The 19392-nt window shown below is 32.7% G+C and overlaps 2 protein-coding genes across 3 annotated transcripts in view; both read left to right on the top strand.

Annotated features, from left to right (window-relative positions):
* fbp (fructose-1,6-bisphosphatase) overlaps window positions 1-19392 on the top strand; it is a 115308-nt gene that overhangs the window by 32518 nt on the left and 63398 nt on the right. Inside the window, exon 4 of one of the 2 annotated variants that reach the window (XM_035080435.1) lies at window positions 9304-9574. The exons of the other annotated variant lie outside the window; for it this stretch is intronic. Within the exon in view, the coding sequence (XP_034936326.1) occupies window positions 9304-9498 (195 nt within the window). The 3' untranslated portion in view covers window positions 9499-9574. Of the gene's footprint in view, window positions 1-9303; window positions 9575-19392 lie in introns of those variants that run through there. 2 annotated transcript variants of the gene reach the window in all.
* LOC118065266 (uncharacterized) lies at window positions 17530-18602 on the top strand. Its single transcript, NM_001414559.1, has one exon. It carries the CDS (start codon window positions 17578-17580, stop codon window positions 18568-18570), a length of 993 nt encoding a protein of 330 aa, NP_001401488.1. The 5' UTR covers window positions 17530-17577; the 3' UTR covers window positions 18571-18602.

Consider the following 19392-nt stretch of genomic DNA (forward strand, 5'->3'; position numbering starts at 1 on the left):
CTCTAGTTTGTTTATTTAACAATTTTGAATACTTTTGTGGGGTTCAACCGAGGATTATTGCCAGCCCTGACCCTCTCTCCACAACCCACATAACTGAGCTCCAGGAGATCCCCTGTCAGGACCTCTTTACCAGCAGCATCTTAATTAAGTTTAGTCTAAGATTTCGTAATTAGTTTTAGGATTTTTGAGAATTGTGAGAGTTTGGTTGGATTTTGATTTAAGGTTAGTTGTAAGTTTTGGTCTAGGTTTAGTTTTTTTTTTTTGGGATTAGATGTAAGTTTTGCCAGTTTAGTTATTCTGGCAATAAAAATAACTTGGCGCCCGTCGTTTATAATGATTATAAGCGAACCAGGGATGTTAGCTGATAAATTAGTGTCCTGGAGGAAGGTGAATACTGAGTACACCTACCCCAGTGGAAAAGTATCGTCACAATATATATATATATATTCATCCATCACTTAAATTATCATAGTCTTAATTAAATTAAAGTTATTCCAATTGACATCAGCTACAAAAATACATTTCCACGTTAATACTTAAATTAATTATAATTGATAGCTTAATATTTATTTTGGATAATTACTCATACATAGATTTTTTAATTATTATTCTTATGAATTTTATAATCCTTCTCATTTTTTTGACCGCTTTACGACCTGGTTGATGCAATGTAAAATAAAAGTACAAGGACAACTAACATCAAAAAATAGTTTATTAAAATGACAGATTCAAATACAGAATCAAGTAATCATCGTTAACTAACAAACTGTTAGTCAATCAATTCATAGATGGAGACATTCATATATTTTACAATATATATATTTGCTCCAAACATTTGTTCGAAAAGTATATTGTCGATTGATTCATAGACTGGACATCGTTTTGAATCTGGAGATGCTGTCAAACCCTCCACCAAGGATATTGAAGTAACTATTATAACTAAAGGAACAACTATAACTATTTAACCTCTTTATGTCTTCGGAAAGAGGAAAACCTCTGTGGAACACTCTTCCGATAGTGTTATATTACGGGGTCATGATCGACATTTTCACTTAAAAATAACATTATCAAGTTACAGTTACTTACTGATAATTAATTGTTATCTCTTCGATACAGTGATATGTACAAATATTTTTGGTTTAAAAGGAGTTACATCGATATGCAACCAGATAAATTTGAAAATTCCGTAAATTGAGCGCTTGGAGATCGCTGTAACGTACACTGTGATATTCCAGAATATAAAAAATCATAATGTATTGAAATGGTTTCGCCTGGCGAAGAGGGTTATTTCCGCACCAGAAGAGAGAAATAAAAATAAGTAGATGGAAGGAAAGAAGAAGATCCTAGAGAATATGTGTATATGATATTATATACTATAGGATGGATGGATGGTTAAGGTTAGGGTTTTAGGAAATTGAGGGATTCCTTGTTCTATTTTGAACGTGGAGGAAAAGTCTTTAAGGGACTGGTGGGTATTTGTGGAATGAGGAAGGACGCCGGGAAAAGTTTGATGGAGTTTTTCTCTAGCTCTCTCCTTCAGGATCTACTATTAACCATTTCAGAGAAATTTTCGTCGTAAAGGAAGCTTTTATTATTTATACGGAATAGCCGGGTATTCCAGGGTCTCGGATTGTGAAAGTAGACAAATGGAATGTAGTGTAATTTTTTATGATTCTGCTTAATATATATATATAGGTAGTTTCTCACTTACCTTATTCCTCGGTGTCAGTGTGGTAATTTATGCGAGGGGAATATATCACGAGAATATATGTGTAAAGCAAGAGAATAATACGACAAGCAAATGCTAAGAATTTCGACAACGACGATGAGCTGCACCACGCACGCAGAATGCGGGTGTGAGGGGTATCCGTCGGCACGCTGATGATATTCGTCGGAGGTCTCCAGTATTCCTTGGAGGTTCTGAAGTCAATTCCTGTAAATTTGCATGCAATGGACAGGAGGATTTTAACCCTGGGGAATTGTCTTCCACGAGTAATACTATTATAGAAACTTTATTCAAAGATATCTGCGTACAACTCGCAGGATTCACTAATTCGCGACCTGAAGCGGACCTGTTATTACACGCGTTACAATAATTGATCGTACGATATTATTTTCTAACAATGCAGTTTTCTGTATAAGCATGGTACTCTCCTGTTTGTAGACTGTTAGACAATTGATTATATATGTATTGATTTTAGAATGCAAAAATACGTATCTCCTTTTTCTCTGCTCTTTCGACTGCAATCAATCTTTTTTAGAAATTATCAATATATATTCTTAACTTGAATTTTGGATTTTTTTCAAGCATATTTGATTGTTGTCAAACATGGTGAATATTAATTAATTACAACTGTTAAATGAGCTCTAATATGCATTTTTATAACTTTTTGTGAAGATTAATATCCATTCGGTCTTCGGCGAAAAAAGTGCTTGGAAGGACGAAAAGCCCTTGAGCTAACCAAAAAAATAGCTATGTTTTGAAGGCTATTAAACCTCAAAAAAAGGCGTATTCGCAGAAGAGTATGTGTCTCTGAAAATTTAATGTAGAATAACATACATCGGATACGAAGAAATCAGAGGGGACACGGAGATGACACTTTTCTTGTAAGATTTAGGTTTTATATGCAGTCCAGTATTAAAAAAATACTACCAAATAATTTTTCGACGGAAATAAAAATTTTTCAATGACGGATTATTGTAAAATTGGCCAAGAAAACCGTTTGTGCAAAATTTTTCACTTCAAATTGATTATAACTATTGTTTCAACAACAATAAAATGCTGTCACTTTGGCGGACCACACTTCTATTTCCAGCACAAAGTGGAAATTAATTTGTGTCAGCTCGAGCGGTTTGACGAGGAGTGGGGGTAGCCGCGTAGCACTGCGTGAGGCGGCGGAATGATGGGTGAGGGTAAAAAATTGGATATATTGTAATGATTTGGTAATTTAAATATATATATATATTTCAAGTTTCATTCAATTATTGTAATGTGATTCAATTCGAATTAGTAAATTTTTTAAGCTTCATTCATTATCAGCGCCTGTAAGCAGTGTTGCACTTGGCGTGGTAGGCTAAAGAGCCTTGACAAGCCATTTAGTGATTAACCGCGGTTGTATGGTTCTCGGCTATTTTACAGTAAGCCAACGCAGTGTTACTACGCTCGAACATAATAGTAGTAGGGTTAAGGCCGACTCACGCCGGCTGAACTCGGTTTTGAGCGTTCAGTCTTTCCCAGCCAAGACCTAAGCACGGGGGACCTGTTGCTGTAGCTTGCTGCAAGAAAGAAGAAGACTACGGAAAGCTGCGCATGAACACGTTTCTATATTTACGGCCGCTACACGCCGACTATGCATGCTTCAACTTTCTTTAAGCTGCAGGAGTGGCGCTTGAGAAGTAAGTTGTGCAAATGAGAGCACAATGACACAGCAAAACATAAAGGCATAGAAAAAATATAGACGTCTATTTGATGCTACAAGTTACGTGTATCATACAGCAATATTTGACGCCGTTGCTTAACAACGACACATGATAGCCGCCACATATACATGTGCCTATAGTAAACTATTTTTGATGCTAACGTTATGATACATAAGAAGATACACTATTATTGTGGATAAAGGCATTTATTTTTTATTTTATTGATATATTCCAATATAATTTTACATAATCCAAACATAATCATGCCTTAAAAATACATGTTTTACATTTGATTCATATTTAATCACTTGCACTATATCCAAAAGGAAGTGTTAAATACTTATTTTTAATACGGAGCTTTTCATTTTGTATACGGGTTGTTTTTGTTCTACCATGTGTAACAACTTGACTGAAGGATGTTCGTCTAATTGCATCAAATAATATTACAATAGGCTCCGCACGTTCATCAGTAGTCAACGAGCGTATTGTTTCATAATCGATATTATTACTATTATATGTACGATGTAAGTATAAAATTTTGGGCGACCAGAAATAAAAGATTTGATATAACAGCCTGGACCATTGCTTTCTAACTCACTGGTTAAAGCACTCACGGTTCAAGGGATGTATTTCGTGATAAGGATGAGAATTGATAGAAATTTCTGAACTAGGATTATTTTTGTAAACTGGTGGAAGTCACATTTTTACTCCTTTATAACAGTACAGACTGTTGAGGGTTTTCTATTCAAGTGACCCGTGTTGATCAAGTGCTGACCAGTACGAAGTAGTTGATGTCTGTTTACGCGATAACACATTACACTTTCATGCCAATAATAACTGTAAAATTGAAATACAATCTTCCCTTGAGTATCCGGGTTATAATAATAACCATTGACAAAAGTACCACAAGGTAACTATAATGTGACCATGCTTTTTCTCCTGGAATATCAACTACGAAATTTCTATTGATGTTTGATTTGATGACAAACGATATGCGCCGTGCGGCGGTGAAATACCAATTTCATTAGCTTTTGAAAAATTTTTTCCCAAAATTTTTGAGCATTTTGATGCTAATATACAACATGTAGAGAAAGGACAAACATCACCACATTTAAGTATCATATCTCTGAAACCTATGCAGGCCCGCCTGAACACGAAAACATTAGCACCACAATAGTAAATTGATTCTCTTTTAAAATTAAAAGCATAGTTAACTCGTTTCCTTTCATTGTACCAGGTTATAAAAGACTCGTGTTCTTTGTAATGCATTGTATCAGGAGAATAATTTTTCATTTCGGATAGAGGTTCTTATAATCGATGTTTTCAGGCGTGTCATATGAATACGAAAAAAAGCTTTTAGTTATTTTGTTGCCAAAACCAAACACCTTAGGTAGAGCCCTTAAAGACATCTGTAAATAATTCAAACTATCTAAAAATGTTTTATGATCTGTTCTCATGACAATAATCTTAATACTATTTGAAATAAATTATAAAAGATAAATGCGATAAAGTGATATTTCATTGACTAAATACTTAAAACATGCTACAATTATCCAAAATGCTATCAGTTTATAATCCATACATTACAATCCCAAAAATAATCTTCCTCATAGATCGATTATCAGTGACTGTGATAAGAATTATATCTATGTTTGCGCAAGTAACTATAACGAAAATAATATTTTGATTGATCATAAACTTTTGAGTTTTCGATAACGACGGATTCTATTCAGTGATTATTGTGACTATAAGAAATTTATAGCAATTAGTAATTTTAAAATTGAAATTTTGTTTGCTGTCGTTAATGTAATTTTAGAAATCGTAAAGGCACGTATCTCATAATTCTTCGTACTCTTCCGATCAAAATTGGTCCCTTTAAAAATGGATAATAGTTTTTGAGTTACAGTTTTTTTGTTATTTTTTATAAAAGAAATGTATCCCCGCATGTAAACAATGCAAAACAAGAAATATGCGATATATTTGAATTATTCCAACGCGTAATTTTTTCTTTAACTAAAAAAAATTCACCTATTGTATGACATGAATGATATCTCTCTCTTTTTTTTCCAAAGCCATTAAATCTGTTATAAACAATTAAAATATAGAACTTTACAATATGTTCGAATTCGTCCCGCGTGTTATTTTTTTCGATTACTAAAAAAGAGTTACTAACCGTATGACATAAATAGACACTCCCTCTTTCTGTTTATGATAATTAAATCTGTTATGAATATTAGGAAACGGGTTGTATGCAAGGTATTGGAGTCTATCTCACAAGAATTTTTTTTTATCACTAATGCGACGGTGGTAACTATGTATCATGATTAATAACGATTTCTTTTCTATAACAATTACATTGTTGTAAAGGAATAGAAAGTCAATCTCATGATAAATTCTAAATTTTCACCAGGAAGTTGGTCGTGTGGACCTTTTGGGTCGCACTCAGACTACTGCAGAGCACTGATGTTTTCATTCAAGTATTCCAACTATTCAATATTCATATTTTTTAAAAGATTCCAAAATTTTGTTTGGGTAATGGTATAATTTATCAATTGCAAAATTCAGGTCTTCGTTCATTTTTGCTAGTTTTTTGGTTCCGCAAAAAAAGGCTAAAACGATTTTGCTGAAAATCTAATCAGTCTTGAGTGTCGAATCACGCGTCGAATGCAATTAGTTCTACGTCGATATTATTCTTTGTTCATGAGATAATCGACCAGAAGAATTCCGAACGAATGTACAAACGTACGAAAAAAACGCGCATACGTTCATACACACACACTGACGTCTACTGGAAAAAAATCGTATTCGACTTTGGGGACCTTAAAACGTGAAGATATGTCAAAATTCGGGATTCGCAAAATCGTAACGATTACTATAACTTTTCACTGGAAGGTTGATAAAAATACGAATTAGCATACTTTGAGTAGTATGGGATATTGTAAACAGAGACAACTGAGGCTCGACGGAGATAATACGATTCATTATTCCGAAATCGGCACAAGACTTGCCTAAAGGAAAAATGCGTCATTCTATTCACTGAAGTTTATGACGTCACATTTTTGACAAATCTAAAAAGTTTGAGTAAATTTAATTAGGTTTCTTTCGAAACGCTGGGTTTAATGAACACAATCAGCAATAACAAAGGAAGACAACACAGATAGAATTAAGACTATCGTAAGCACCGAAAAATTAAATTAGAATAATCAGCAGCATGATACAAGTTGAAAACATTAGAATAACGCACTTATAATTGGTGAATGCAAATTTTGAAAAGGGGCTAGTTGCAATCGTTGAGATATTACTTACTGTGTATTCTTCTAAACGTGTCGTTATTTTTTGAAGAGAACGATTGTAATAAAATATTTCAATTACTTTGAGAAGCTGCTTCACGCAGTCGTTTATATTTTTTACTCTTTGTGGTCAAAAATCACAAAATTTCAAAATACATTGGAAAATAGCAAGTTCGAAAAATTAACAAAAAAAAACCGTGTTTCTCATAAATTGAAAATATTTATTATTACTTATTTATTTGACATTCTAGACACTACAAAAGTACGAGTTTAAATACGAGTTCGAACTTATCACTTTCATCAATACACGAAATTAAACTCGCTACAATCAACAAGTTACTATTGTTATGTATTTTTGCTCTTCAAAAGTGTTAATATACAAATTATATGCTTAACCTTAGAGACTTTGAGTTCCTCTTTTCAGTCCTAGCTTTTCAACCAATAGACAGGGATGAAGGGATCTTCGATAGAGAAAGTAAAAATGTGTGATTTATATAGAAACAATAACAAAATTTATTAAATGAAAATTATTAAAAAATTATAACAACAATTTAATCGTTACCAACTGATGTTTTTTTTTTTACTCTGGTCAAGAAGAATTACAATTAATTTCTCTTTAGTTGATGCTCTTGTCAGCGCAATATTAACTTTTACTTGCGAATTAATTTAAATATCCCGAATGTGTACCGACAACGAGAAGAGTGTGAAGGAGTTGAACGAACGTTCTCTTATAGTACTGTTCATTTGCGATCATGTTATTGGTAGATGCGTTGATAAATCGAAACCGGCAAATACCATTAATAATTTGGAGAACCAAATGAAATTATGAAAAAAAAAGCACAAAATATCGTAGAATCCCAAAACTTTTACATCAATATATGGCTCTCTATTTTAATAGAAGGACATATTTGGATAAGTATAAAGGTGACCTGGGTTCCCAAATCATACAATTCCTTCTTGATATTATAAAGGATATCCGAGAGTAATCGAAGGAAACTTGGACAGAGCATCAACAAATAGAGGAATTGGTCCATTATGTTTTACATCATCTCAAGAGGGAAAATTTATACCACTAGCAAAAAATATTAGATGAGAAAATGGTTCGGATGATAAAGTGGACAATATTGATAGAGCGATAGATACTACTCTGATCTAAAATACAATGGTGAGAATGGCTTTTAAAACTAATCAGTCTAACACAGCAGGAGGGGTTTAAAGTCATGAAATATTTGGAAAATGACGAGCCGAGGGGTTCTTTTCTGTTGTATATGAAGTACAATTAGACAATACTTCCCCGCGGTGCACTTCGAGTCTAAAAGTCTATAATATTGAGCTGTTTATAGCCGAAATTATCTTGAAACATTCACGCAGAAGCGGAATTGTTTTTATTTTTATTTTAGTATAACTATATGTTAGCCCGGTTAGACATTTTGACATAATTTTGTGCTAATTGAAAGTTGGTTCTGCCTGAAAGCCACGGATTAGGATATGTTATTTGATTTAATACATATTACATGTATCTATCTATAGATGGATTGACAAACGACAGAATTTGTTGTCAGCAATGCGCGACTAGTTTGTTTATTTTAGTTTAGGACTGAGACTAGCTAACTTTAGACGTCATCTACAAGATTCTGTATTCAAATCTGTCAAATAAATGAACTTTCTTTTTTCAATGTCTGTTGTTTTCATCCGTTATTTCACTACTGATGTCAAAAGCAATTCGTCGCACGTGACGAAGCGTATTACTTTGCGTATTGTAACTTTTTGGAGAAATTTCATGGGAGAGATAAGAATTTTAATAATGATATTAATAGTAACGCGAAAGAAGGAAGTAAGCAGGAACAATCTATCACTGAGATTCTGTTAACACAATTGAATACGGGATTGAATGTTGCACCCAACGTAAAGAAGTTTATACTGATATTGACTATAGGCTTGAAAACATCGTTCCAAACTATGATGGAAACAATAAGGTACAATTTCTCCGTGATCTGGCCTCTATTTTGTCTTTGTAATTTAACACAGTATTTTTGATTTTTAATGATATTATTTGAAATAATGACGATTGTATAATTATTTTATCGTCATTTTCTGTTTATTGTTGTGAAGAGAACCAAAGAATAATACTTATTGTATTAAATATGTTCTATGTTGTGACGAATAATAATTTGTCAATGTTAAATGCTAATTTGTTGATATCAAATGTATATAATATATTATATTTTGTGATAAATCGTAATAATAATAATAATGATGATTTATAATAATTTATAAATTGCATAATATCGTGTGATGTAATGATGCTGCAGTTAAACTGTCATCGGTTAAATTATCTTTCGGCAAAACTTTCGTAAGGTTGAACTGTCGTCGATTGAACTATCGCTGAACCAGATCTCCTAAACAACGTTATGATATTAATTTTTGTTATTGCAGACTGCGAACATTTTATACAAATTGATTTTAAGTAAGGCTTATTTTCTTAATTGATTTCATTAAGTGTCAATTTTTGTATCGAAATATTCTCGAGATTTTGCGCGAAAGACTATATCTTGATGAATTTGAAATAATTTCACTTTTTTCTATTTCTTAGCTCCGACTACTGTATGAGTGTATTCCGATTGCACATATTATTGGAACAGCTGGAGGAATCTCGTCAGATGGAATGATCGATATTCTCGATAAAATTCCCAATACCATCCATCAACGTTCTCCGATTATTCTAGGATCAGCAGACGATGTCAATGAACTACTATCGTGGATTCAACGATGCGATAATAGTAAATAACAAAAGTCATTATAAATGTTTTTGCACAGTAATAAAAAATAAAATAACAATAAAAATTCATTCTTTTGAAAGTAAACGTTGGAAATGAAAAAATTTATCTTTCAGTACAAATGGCTCCTGTTACTTTGTCTTCATATTTTAAAATCAAATACTCGAAAATAAAAAAATGTATTATAATATCTAGGGTTGGAGAATTTTCTTCTTAGTAATGACATTACTTTCATGTAATTTTATTAGAACTTAGGTGATTTAAAATTTCGATTATAAATCTACTCCGAAATATCCTAAACATAGGAAATTCTTACGAAAAGCTCGGAACAATTATTGAAGTTAGTTTTTCAATTTCATGGGAGAATATAGAGTAAGTAACATTCGATTTGATAGGATAAAGGAATTTTTAGTGTAGTCAGTTATTATGAATTTTGCTGCATTTGGACAACTGCGTCTTCAATATTACAAGAAGGAATTGTTTCCAAGGGTAAGGAGAACGAGGAGTGACTGCGCGCGTCATGCAAACTGCGCCTTAGCCATGACAGTAGAAGGCAAAGGGGTTTAAGAATAGTACACTCGGCGTCATTAATGCCTGGTCCATCAAAAACTTTCATACCATCCGAGCAATTATCGATGGAGTAGTCAAACAGAGATTCTACATCTAAATTAATTCAGAAAGTTCATGATTAAATACTCTTTTGGATAGTCCATATAACAATAGACTATCCCCACTAAAACATTCTTGAACCCTAACGTAAATAATAATAATGAATTTAAATAATAATAATTATAATGTAAACTTACTTCTTTAATTATCATGAAATAATCGTGACCATTAATGTTTTTTTGATTATAGTGATTATAAACTTAAGTTTTATAGTTAAATTATAATTATAATTATCTACATTTTCTTGTTATTATTCAAATAAATGTTTAAAAAATTTTTAGTCGGAATATTCTATTGTTATAGGGACTCTCTAAAAGGGTACTTGATCATAAACTTCCTTAAATTTAGATGTGGAATCTCTATTTGAAAAAAAACTACTCAATCGATAATTGCTCGGATGGTATCAAAGTTTTTGATGGATCAGGCATTAATGACGCTGAGTGTACATTCAGACGATGAATCAAGCTGCAAAACCAAAGGGAAGCATGAGTAGTTAGATAAACCATAAACTGATGTCATCAGTCACAGAATTCTACAGCCGAGGGGCTGCCACAGAGAAGAACTCCTCAAATGTATCAGTCCTGTAGTTGAGAACCAGGAACTACACAGAGCTCCTCTATAAGACGAGCATAAAGGTAAGTAGGTATTCGTCAGCCGCGGGCCCTATGTGCTCTGTATTATTGGCCTCAAAGCCACCGTCTGCACCACCACGCTAGCGACAGGCAAATGACCTGGTCACTTAACATCCTTATACTTAATTTATTTCTTAACTATTGAACATATAGAAATACTGTAAAAAAAATTTATTCTATATAATTGTCATGAATCAAATTCATGTCAAAAATTTCGTAGTTATGAGCGGATCGGTTTTGTTATCATAAGATCTTAAAGAAAATATTCGCCTAAACACGAAATCCACGCGCCTGCATGCTGGCTTTAGCCTGATACACGAATATGTGCATGAGACTCAAGTGAGTTGGCGTGTATTGATAATTATAAATATAAATATGTATATATTTTACTCTTTCTCAACTTTAAAATCTAGTGTAGAAAACGTTAGGACGTAACATCGTTCCTCTTAAGTCAAGTCGATGTGTCTTGCTTTAGTGAAAAGAGCTGCTGACTAACATTGTTAGTGATTGGTCGTTTTTTTAGCATGCTGTAGTGGATTGCTGTTGACAAGATCACTCTGACTCATTTGTTTGTTTGAGCTTCCGACGAGGTTGCTGCAACTACCTTTCTAGTTGCAGAAATTGGCTGTTTAACGACAACTTCCTACGCAGCTTCGTTGTTGGTTAATTTTAATCCTCTCTTCTTTTTTCTTTTTACTAATTGGTGGCGATAGTTTTTCAGATAAAGGAAAAGGAAAATTGTATTACTAAGTCGAACAGTTGTATTGCCGCTATTGACATACCTCCACCGTCCCTATTACGGCCTAAAATCAATAGTACACATCGACACAAGCTGCAACCGTAGAATTTGTAAAGAGCATAGTCGAGTAGAAAAGTGTTGAGTAACCATACTATAATTTGATGGAGATTATGGCCATGATGCCGGCATTGATGGATCCAAACTCGATGAATCATTGCCTTATCTTCTTCGCTGTACTCTTAACAATATAATTAAGAGTATATTTGTTAAGTGATTGAGTAGTTCTATTATGTTGAGTGAATTCTGTGAAATTTCCTGACCTGTTGCTCCTCTTGCAATTGTTCTGAGTAAAGCTGGTTTTTCGACGAAAAGAATAATTCCATTTCTCAACTTGTCGAGGTCTTATGATTAATATATACCATGCGTAATGATGCCTCGATTCACATGGAACCACGAACCAGAAATGTTGAAGCCAACTGGAAGCATGAGATAGCAAGCCTAAATAGTAGCTTTTTTCGCTAGCACTCTAGAATTCGGTGTTAGGAAATTACTTTAACTGTTGTATGTAACTAGTAACTCGTCGTAGCGGAGTTCGGCTCTCTTAAGCTAGACTGGAACTGGAACACACTTGATGACTTGGATGAGCTCCCCTCTGATAGTATAGTAGCCTGGTCCTTTTATGAGAATATAGCTAAATCCATCTGGTGTATGAGTTAAAATGCCAAAGACTTTATGAGGACTGTCCTTTCGAGGTCATATCGGTGACATAAGATGTCTTGATACAGCTTCTTTATTTAAGAGTGAGTATGTTGTTAAAGATCGGTGAATTTTGTATTTATATATGCAAACAAGTCCATAATATCTGTCTAAATGTGTTTTTGATACAGTGGCACCTCCGAATAAACAATATGTGATATAAAAAGTTCTAGATGTTCAGTGCTAATGATACTATATCTGCAGACATTTAATCGATTACTACGGTTAAGCGCAAATGTAATTTAATATGTCGTAGTAACATAGACACCAGGATTCGATCCATTAACCACCAGCTATTGTACTGAGCCCTACTACAGTACAGCAAAATAATCGGTGTTACACGTATCAGTGAGGTTTTCCTTTAATAGGCTGTCAATCCGTCGCTTGTAAGAGACTTTGGATTATCTTCTTTAGGAAAGCAGTTGACACACGTTGATGCAACTTGAAATATCGTTTAAGTCTATCTACTTCAATTTTACTTTCAATAATATCAATAATCTGTGTTGACCGCTTGTCGTAGCTGCACACGAATAATTTAATTCCTTACATTCTCAAGAGGTATATTACATTTACCTACATCTCTTGAAAGACTATTGAACATGTTTGTAGTATGTCTCGTGCAATCATATATAATTAAAACAGATAAGTACTTGCATCTGTAACATTGAATTCAAAATATTTTCAATTTATCTATGATACAAGTCTAATTTTACTATCAAGTTGTATTCTAACATTATTATTGAATAATATTCCTTTCACTTCATGCAGCCCACTCCAATGTAGATCTCTTTTTCCTTTTCTAGGTTCTAGAATTGCAAATACTCTATTCCGAGATTTGAAATTTCGCCCTTTTCTTTTTAGTACAATATTCTTCAGATCTCTGTTAAGCTGGCCGTAAATTTTCTCCGGCTATTCTTCGACATTCTTTAATGCGTTTACTTATTTTCAATGCATAATTAGCATTAGTTTTATTAGGTTCATTAGGGTGATAGGTGAAGGGTAAACTTGCTAGTTTAATAAAGACTAATCGATGAAACTTTTGCTAAATGCAGATATGATTTTGTTGAAATTTCAATTTCTCAAGCTAACTAAACTGACAAGAAAGGTGTACCGATGTGTTACCTCCAATCATTCTGTTGCTGATACATTTTATTCTACGTCAAATTTCAACAGACACCTATTTTTTATTTGCCAACGGCCCTTTTTTTGAGGGTGAAATAGTCCCGCAAACATAAACGTAACCACCTTCTAAAGTAGTTCCGGAGTTTTACGTTTTTGTAGACAATATTTTTCTAAAAGACCAAATAGATATGTATTTACATAAAAAGTGATAGAAAATGCATGTTGGTACACATTCAATAGATATAATTAATCAAAATTTACCATGCTTGAAAAAAATAAAATTTAATTCAAAAATATCTATTGTTCACATTTCAGAAAGATCCATTGCAATCAAAAGAGTAGGAAAAAATATTGAATACGTGATTTTATATTCTATAAAAAATACTGTAAAATACCAGTGCTCTGCGACCAACGTCCACATGACCAACTTTCTAGTGGAAAAAATAAAAAAACACCTCGAATTGAACCCGTTTCCACTCTTCATAACAAATTGTTATAATTGTTATAAACGAAATAAGTGTGTTTTTATCCATTTGATATGGTTAGTTACGTCATTTCAGTAAAAGAAAAAATTGAGCGTTGGAAGAATTCAAATATACCTCATAGATCCTTTTTTTTATATTATTTACAACAAATTTAATCGTTTTAAACAAAAAGAGTGAGTTTTCATTTATGTCATACGGTTGGTAACATTTTTTTAGTAAAAGGAAAAATTATGCGTTAAAAGTACTCATATATATAGAAAGGGTCCCTATTTTTATTGTTTATAACAATTTAAAACTTATTATTTAAATATTACTATGATCAATAATCACTTATTAGTAACAATGTTCAATTGTAATGAACACAATTCCATATTATTGACAATTATTATTGACTATTGTAGCGTCTTGAATGCTGTTTTCTCAATCCTGACACGAATTTTAAAATTTTTTATTGGTGATTCCGGTTTTAAAAAAAAAATTTTTCTATGAAAAATCGTTATCATTTTCCTATACAATTATTACAAACATTTAATATTCATATTCTCTAAAAATTGATATAATTTATAAATTTCAAAATTCAGGTAGTTCACCATTTTTTCCAGTTTTTTGATTCTGCATAAGAAACTACTGGACTGATTTCGCTGAAAACCTAATAAGTTCTAAGTTACGCAATTACGTGTCGAATGCAGTTGTTCCACATCGATATCATTTTTTGTTCTCGAGATAATCGAGGCGAAAAATAATTCCGAGCGCACATACACACACACAGACATCCACTGAAAAACGGTCGTATTCGACTCTGGGGACCTTAAAACGTGGATATATGTCAAAATTCGGGATTCGCAAAATCGGACCCATTACTATAACTTCCCATTGGAAAGTTAAATATAAGGTAAGGATAACTTATATTTAAAACGAAATTACAATAAAATGATAGATTCAAATACAGAATCAAAGATATAACGTCTAAAGTCAGCTAATCTCATTTGTGAACTAAAATAAAGAAACCAGACGGACGTTGCTAACAAGAAATTCTGTCGTCTGTCAATTCAGCTATAGATGGACACACATATATTTTACAATACATACATGGTCAATATGCAAATTATCTATAAATAAGAGAAAAATATTCTCCAATATTCATACATATACATACAAAATCAAATATGATTTCTATAAACTACATAAATTTTTCATACACGTATTTCTATATTCCATTTATTTTACTTTTGAATTTTCATCGATATTTACTAACATTCGATAACGTTATCAATTTTAAATCAAATTGTACGTGTAAAGCGATGAAAACCACTGTACCGATCATATCATCACTGATAAGAGATTATCAGACTCTGTACACATGAAAAATCACCGAGCAATCTTGATGTAATCTTCTTGTTAATTATACGGTTATTCTATCCATTATTTTTAACTTCCCAGTGGGAAGTTATAGTAATGGGTCCGATTTTGCGAATCCCGAATTTTGACATATATCCACGTTTTAAGGTCTCCAGAGTCGAATACGACCGTTTTTCAGTGGATGTCTGTGTGTGTGTATGTGCGCTCGGAATTATTTTTCGCCTCGATTATCTCGAGAACAAAAAATGATATCGATGTGGAACAACTGCATTCGACACGTAATTGCGTAACTTAGAACTTATTAGGTTTTCAGCAAAATCGGTTCAGCTATTTTTTTTGCAGAACCAAAAAACTAGCAAAAATGTAAAATGACCTGAATTTCTCAATTTATCAATTATACCATTTTCTAGACAAAATTTCGAAATCTTCAAAAAAATATGAATATTAAATGATTAGAATATTTGTAGGAAAATGTGGTGACAATATTTCATCGAAAAAAAAATTTTAAAAGACAAAATCAGCAATGAAAGAATTTTGAAGAAACCACCGGTGACTTAGACTGAGTACCGACTCTACCTGTAGACTACAAATTTTTTATGGTGGCTCCTCGTCACTGACGAGAGATATAGTTAAAACTGCCCGCGTACTTAGCATCGCGAGAATTATATGATGTCAGTCCTATTACCATCATCTTGAGAGAAACTCTCTGTATAACTTCTTCTTACTAACAAATACCCATTATATTATCATTATACAATAATAGTAATTTCCTCCATGAATTTCCTGGTCGTCTTTTTATAGATATATCAATATATATAAGCGATTTACCACTAAAATGAAAAAGAACAAAATATCTGCAATGGAATATCCGCAAAAAAATATTCTGATGATAAAATATCCGGTGACAGAAAATACCAAGAACATCAAATAATGAATGTTATTAGTTTTAAAGTGATATCTTGTACTTAATTAACTATTAAAAAATCTGAATTTTACAGTTTCGGCTCCCATACCAAAGCGTAATTCTTTAGTTCGTACGTCTAAACGTGTTCAAAGGAAGTTTAATCTTGTCTTTAAATAATAATAATGAGCGGTTTTCATGACACCACAGTGATGATGATCATAAATGCTCTTTAATCATTTCGACGGCAAAGAAACTCGAACATGAGTAGATATGATCAATGGTTGGCGGATGAAATTTTTCAAACAATGCCATCGCTAATTACACTATTCTCAATTCATGGATTTAAAATCGATAAAACATTGCTATTAGTGTATAGGCTAGCTCCTAGTCAGAAGAAAAGGATTAATGTACGATTTTTGAATGCTGTGGAAGATCTATGTCCCGATTTAAAACTATATAGGCGTATGTTTTTAGTATTGGCTTTTGCGAAAATACTATGAATACACTTGGGTTGGTCTGCTGCGTTCAAAATTGAATTATAGAATTGCTATGCTGATAGAAGGATGCATTCCAACAATAGTGTGGGAAGTTTGCATAACTGTTTTAACAGTAAAATTCATGTTTACCATGCCAGTGTTAATGCTTTATTGACGCTCCAAAAGAGGAACGGAACCTCACCCAAATCTTTATTAACCATATTGAAACTGGGTTAAACATGTCAGCTCGCAAAGTATATGCTAACATTAATAGCGTCTGAAAAATGTCATTGACACTTATGATAGAAATGATGTAAAGAACTATTTAAAGAAAATTGCTGTTATGTTATTATTGTAGATGCTTTTTGTCAATGTTAACAGTTAAAAAATAAAATGTATCTGTAAATATGTATGTTATGCGTATTCCCTACGAATATGTCGTCGCGAGGATATTTTGTCATGGATTTTCCGTCTTTCGATATTATAAGACGGAATCGTAAAAAAAAATTAATTCAACTATTTTCAACAACTAATTATTGAATATCAATGCTCTGCAGTAGTCTTAGTGTAGTTCAAATGGTCCACACGACTGAATTCCTGGTGGGAAGACAGATAAGATTTAGCTATTCTTTCAATTTATTATATTCTTATAAAAATAGCGAGTTTAAGGTTCCGTCACATATTCTCATTATTCCGTCTTATTATTCTTCAGATCATACTCATACCACTGCAAAGCACTGATATTTAATAATCAGTCAATAAAAACAGTTGGATCAATTATTTTTAACGAAAAACATGTCAATAAATTTTAAAATTATGCCGATGTAAAAAATTAAAATATTATTGAAAGTAAGTTTACATTTCACACCAATCACATAATTAAAATATCATCCAGGATTTACATTATATTAGTATCAAACGAAAATTTACTGTTCACAATAAATAATAATGTTAAAAGAACCTAAAACTAAATTGAGCAATGGCAAAATACCAAACATTTTGTTGTCCAAGGACCAATGCATTGATGTAGGAAGTGGCACCAATGTCTATCTTCGAGAAAAACGTTCATTATTTGATAGACTCTATTCATCGAAAATCCCAGAAAAAGTAAAAAGAACCATTCTCAAATTGAAGCTGGATTATATTAAAAATGACGATGAGCGGAGTAGGCGATTTATAACTGTCATGTATAACTATCGAGTACGATCACGGACTGCAATTAAATATTATGAATTACTTCAAAGACAACGTTTTTTCGGTTCATCAACCATGAAACCCAACCCTCGAATTTTCGATGCTCAAATACCACCACAGCAACGTGTACCGTCTTATAAAAATATTACTATTTTGATTCAATGGTGTAAAAACCATCGAAAGATTTATCCACGGGCATATGTGATATTATTCGGCTATTACTCAGGATTACGTGCTGCAGAATTGTGTCGATTTACTAATAAAAATTTAATACAGTTGAAAGAGAGACAGTCATTAGTTACCGTCAAGCGAAAATGGAATGCTTCTTGGACTGTTACATACCATAAGCCATTAGTAGATTTCATAGATGAATTGTGTATAGTTTTCCAGAGAAAAGTGCAGCTATATTATTCAGGTATTATAGAGAAACTATTTGATATATCTCCAAATGTTCTCTCAGCAACTGTACGAAGTTATTACATTCATGCTGTCAATGATTTACCTCCTTCCGGATTTGGAATTCACGTAATGCGTTATATCATTGGTACGAAATTAGCAGAAAATGATAAACTACCTGCCGCACAACGGTTTCTTGGACATAAACAACTTGACACTACAAAGCATTATTTGCGTTATGACTTACATGAATTGAATAAACGATTAACTCAAGTTATTCAAAACAATCGCTTTTACTATCAATTGACAAACATATTAGAATATACTATTGAAAAAAGCACACAGAACTAGGTATAAAAAAGACATTGACAGTTTATTTTTTTGGTGCTGTGATTGAAAGAATTATCTGTAATTTTTGATTAGGATGGTTCAGATATTTCGAATGAATATCGATAAACTCAAATAAAAGAAATTCAGTAGAATAAGTTGATTTTCCTTCAAATGGAACGATGTTTCAAGTAAAACTCGATTAGTTATTGCATTCCTTATTATAATCAATAAAACCGAAAAAAAGATTTCAAACGATATAATTATTTTTATTTAACAGATAAAACAGGTTTTTCATGAATAAAATAATATTTGATTAAAAGCTAATTGAAAAAATGTTATGAGTAGAATGCTGCCACTTTGGTAGACCACACTCTCATCCCCACCACAGAGTGGAGATGAATTTGTGTCATTCGGAGTGGTTTCACGAGGCGTGGAGTTAGCCGCGTAGCGCTGCGTGAGTCCGATTCACGCGGCCTGTTGTAGTAGCTCGTCACGAGAGAAAATAGGACTACAGAGAGCTGCAGATAAGTACGTTTCCATATTTACGGCCGCTATGCGCAGACTATGCATGCTCCAACTTCCTTTCAGCTACAGGCATGGTGCTTGAGCAGTAAATTGTGCAAGTAAGAGAACAACAAAACATAAAGGCATAGAAAAATATAGATGTATCTTTGACTCTACGAGCCATGTGTATCATACAGCAATATTTAACGCCGTTGCTCAGCAACGACACATGATGGGTACCGAAGATATACGTGCTTAAAGCTTATAATTTTCTCGATCAAACGTAACTAAATATAATAAGATACACTATTATTTCCAACTTATATAATTGACATATTT

Source organism: Chelonus insularis, unplaced genomic scaffold (assembly GCF_013357705.1).
Source record: "Chelonus insularis isolate UGA/USDA-ARS -01 unplaced genomic scaffold, ASM1335770v1 contig_28_pilon, whole genome shotgun sequence".
Lineage (NCBI taxonomy): Eukaryota > Metazoa > Arthropoda > Insecta > Hymenoptera > Braconidae > Chelonus > Chelonus insularis.

Coding starts and splice junctions, on each gene's coding strand:
- LOC118065266 (NM_001414559.1), top strand. CDS start 17,578: ATGTTAAAAGAACCTAAAACTAAATTGAGCAATGGCAAAATACCAAAC.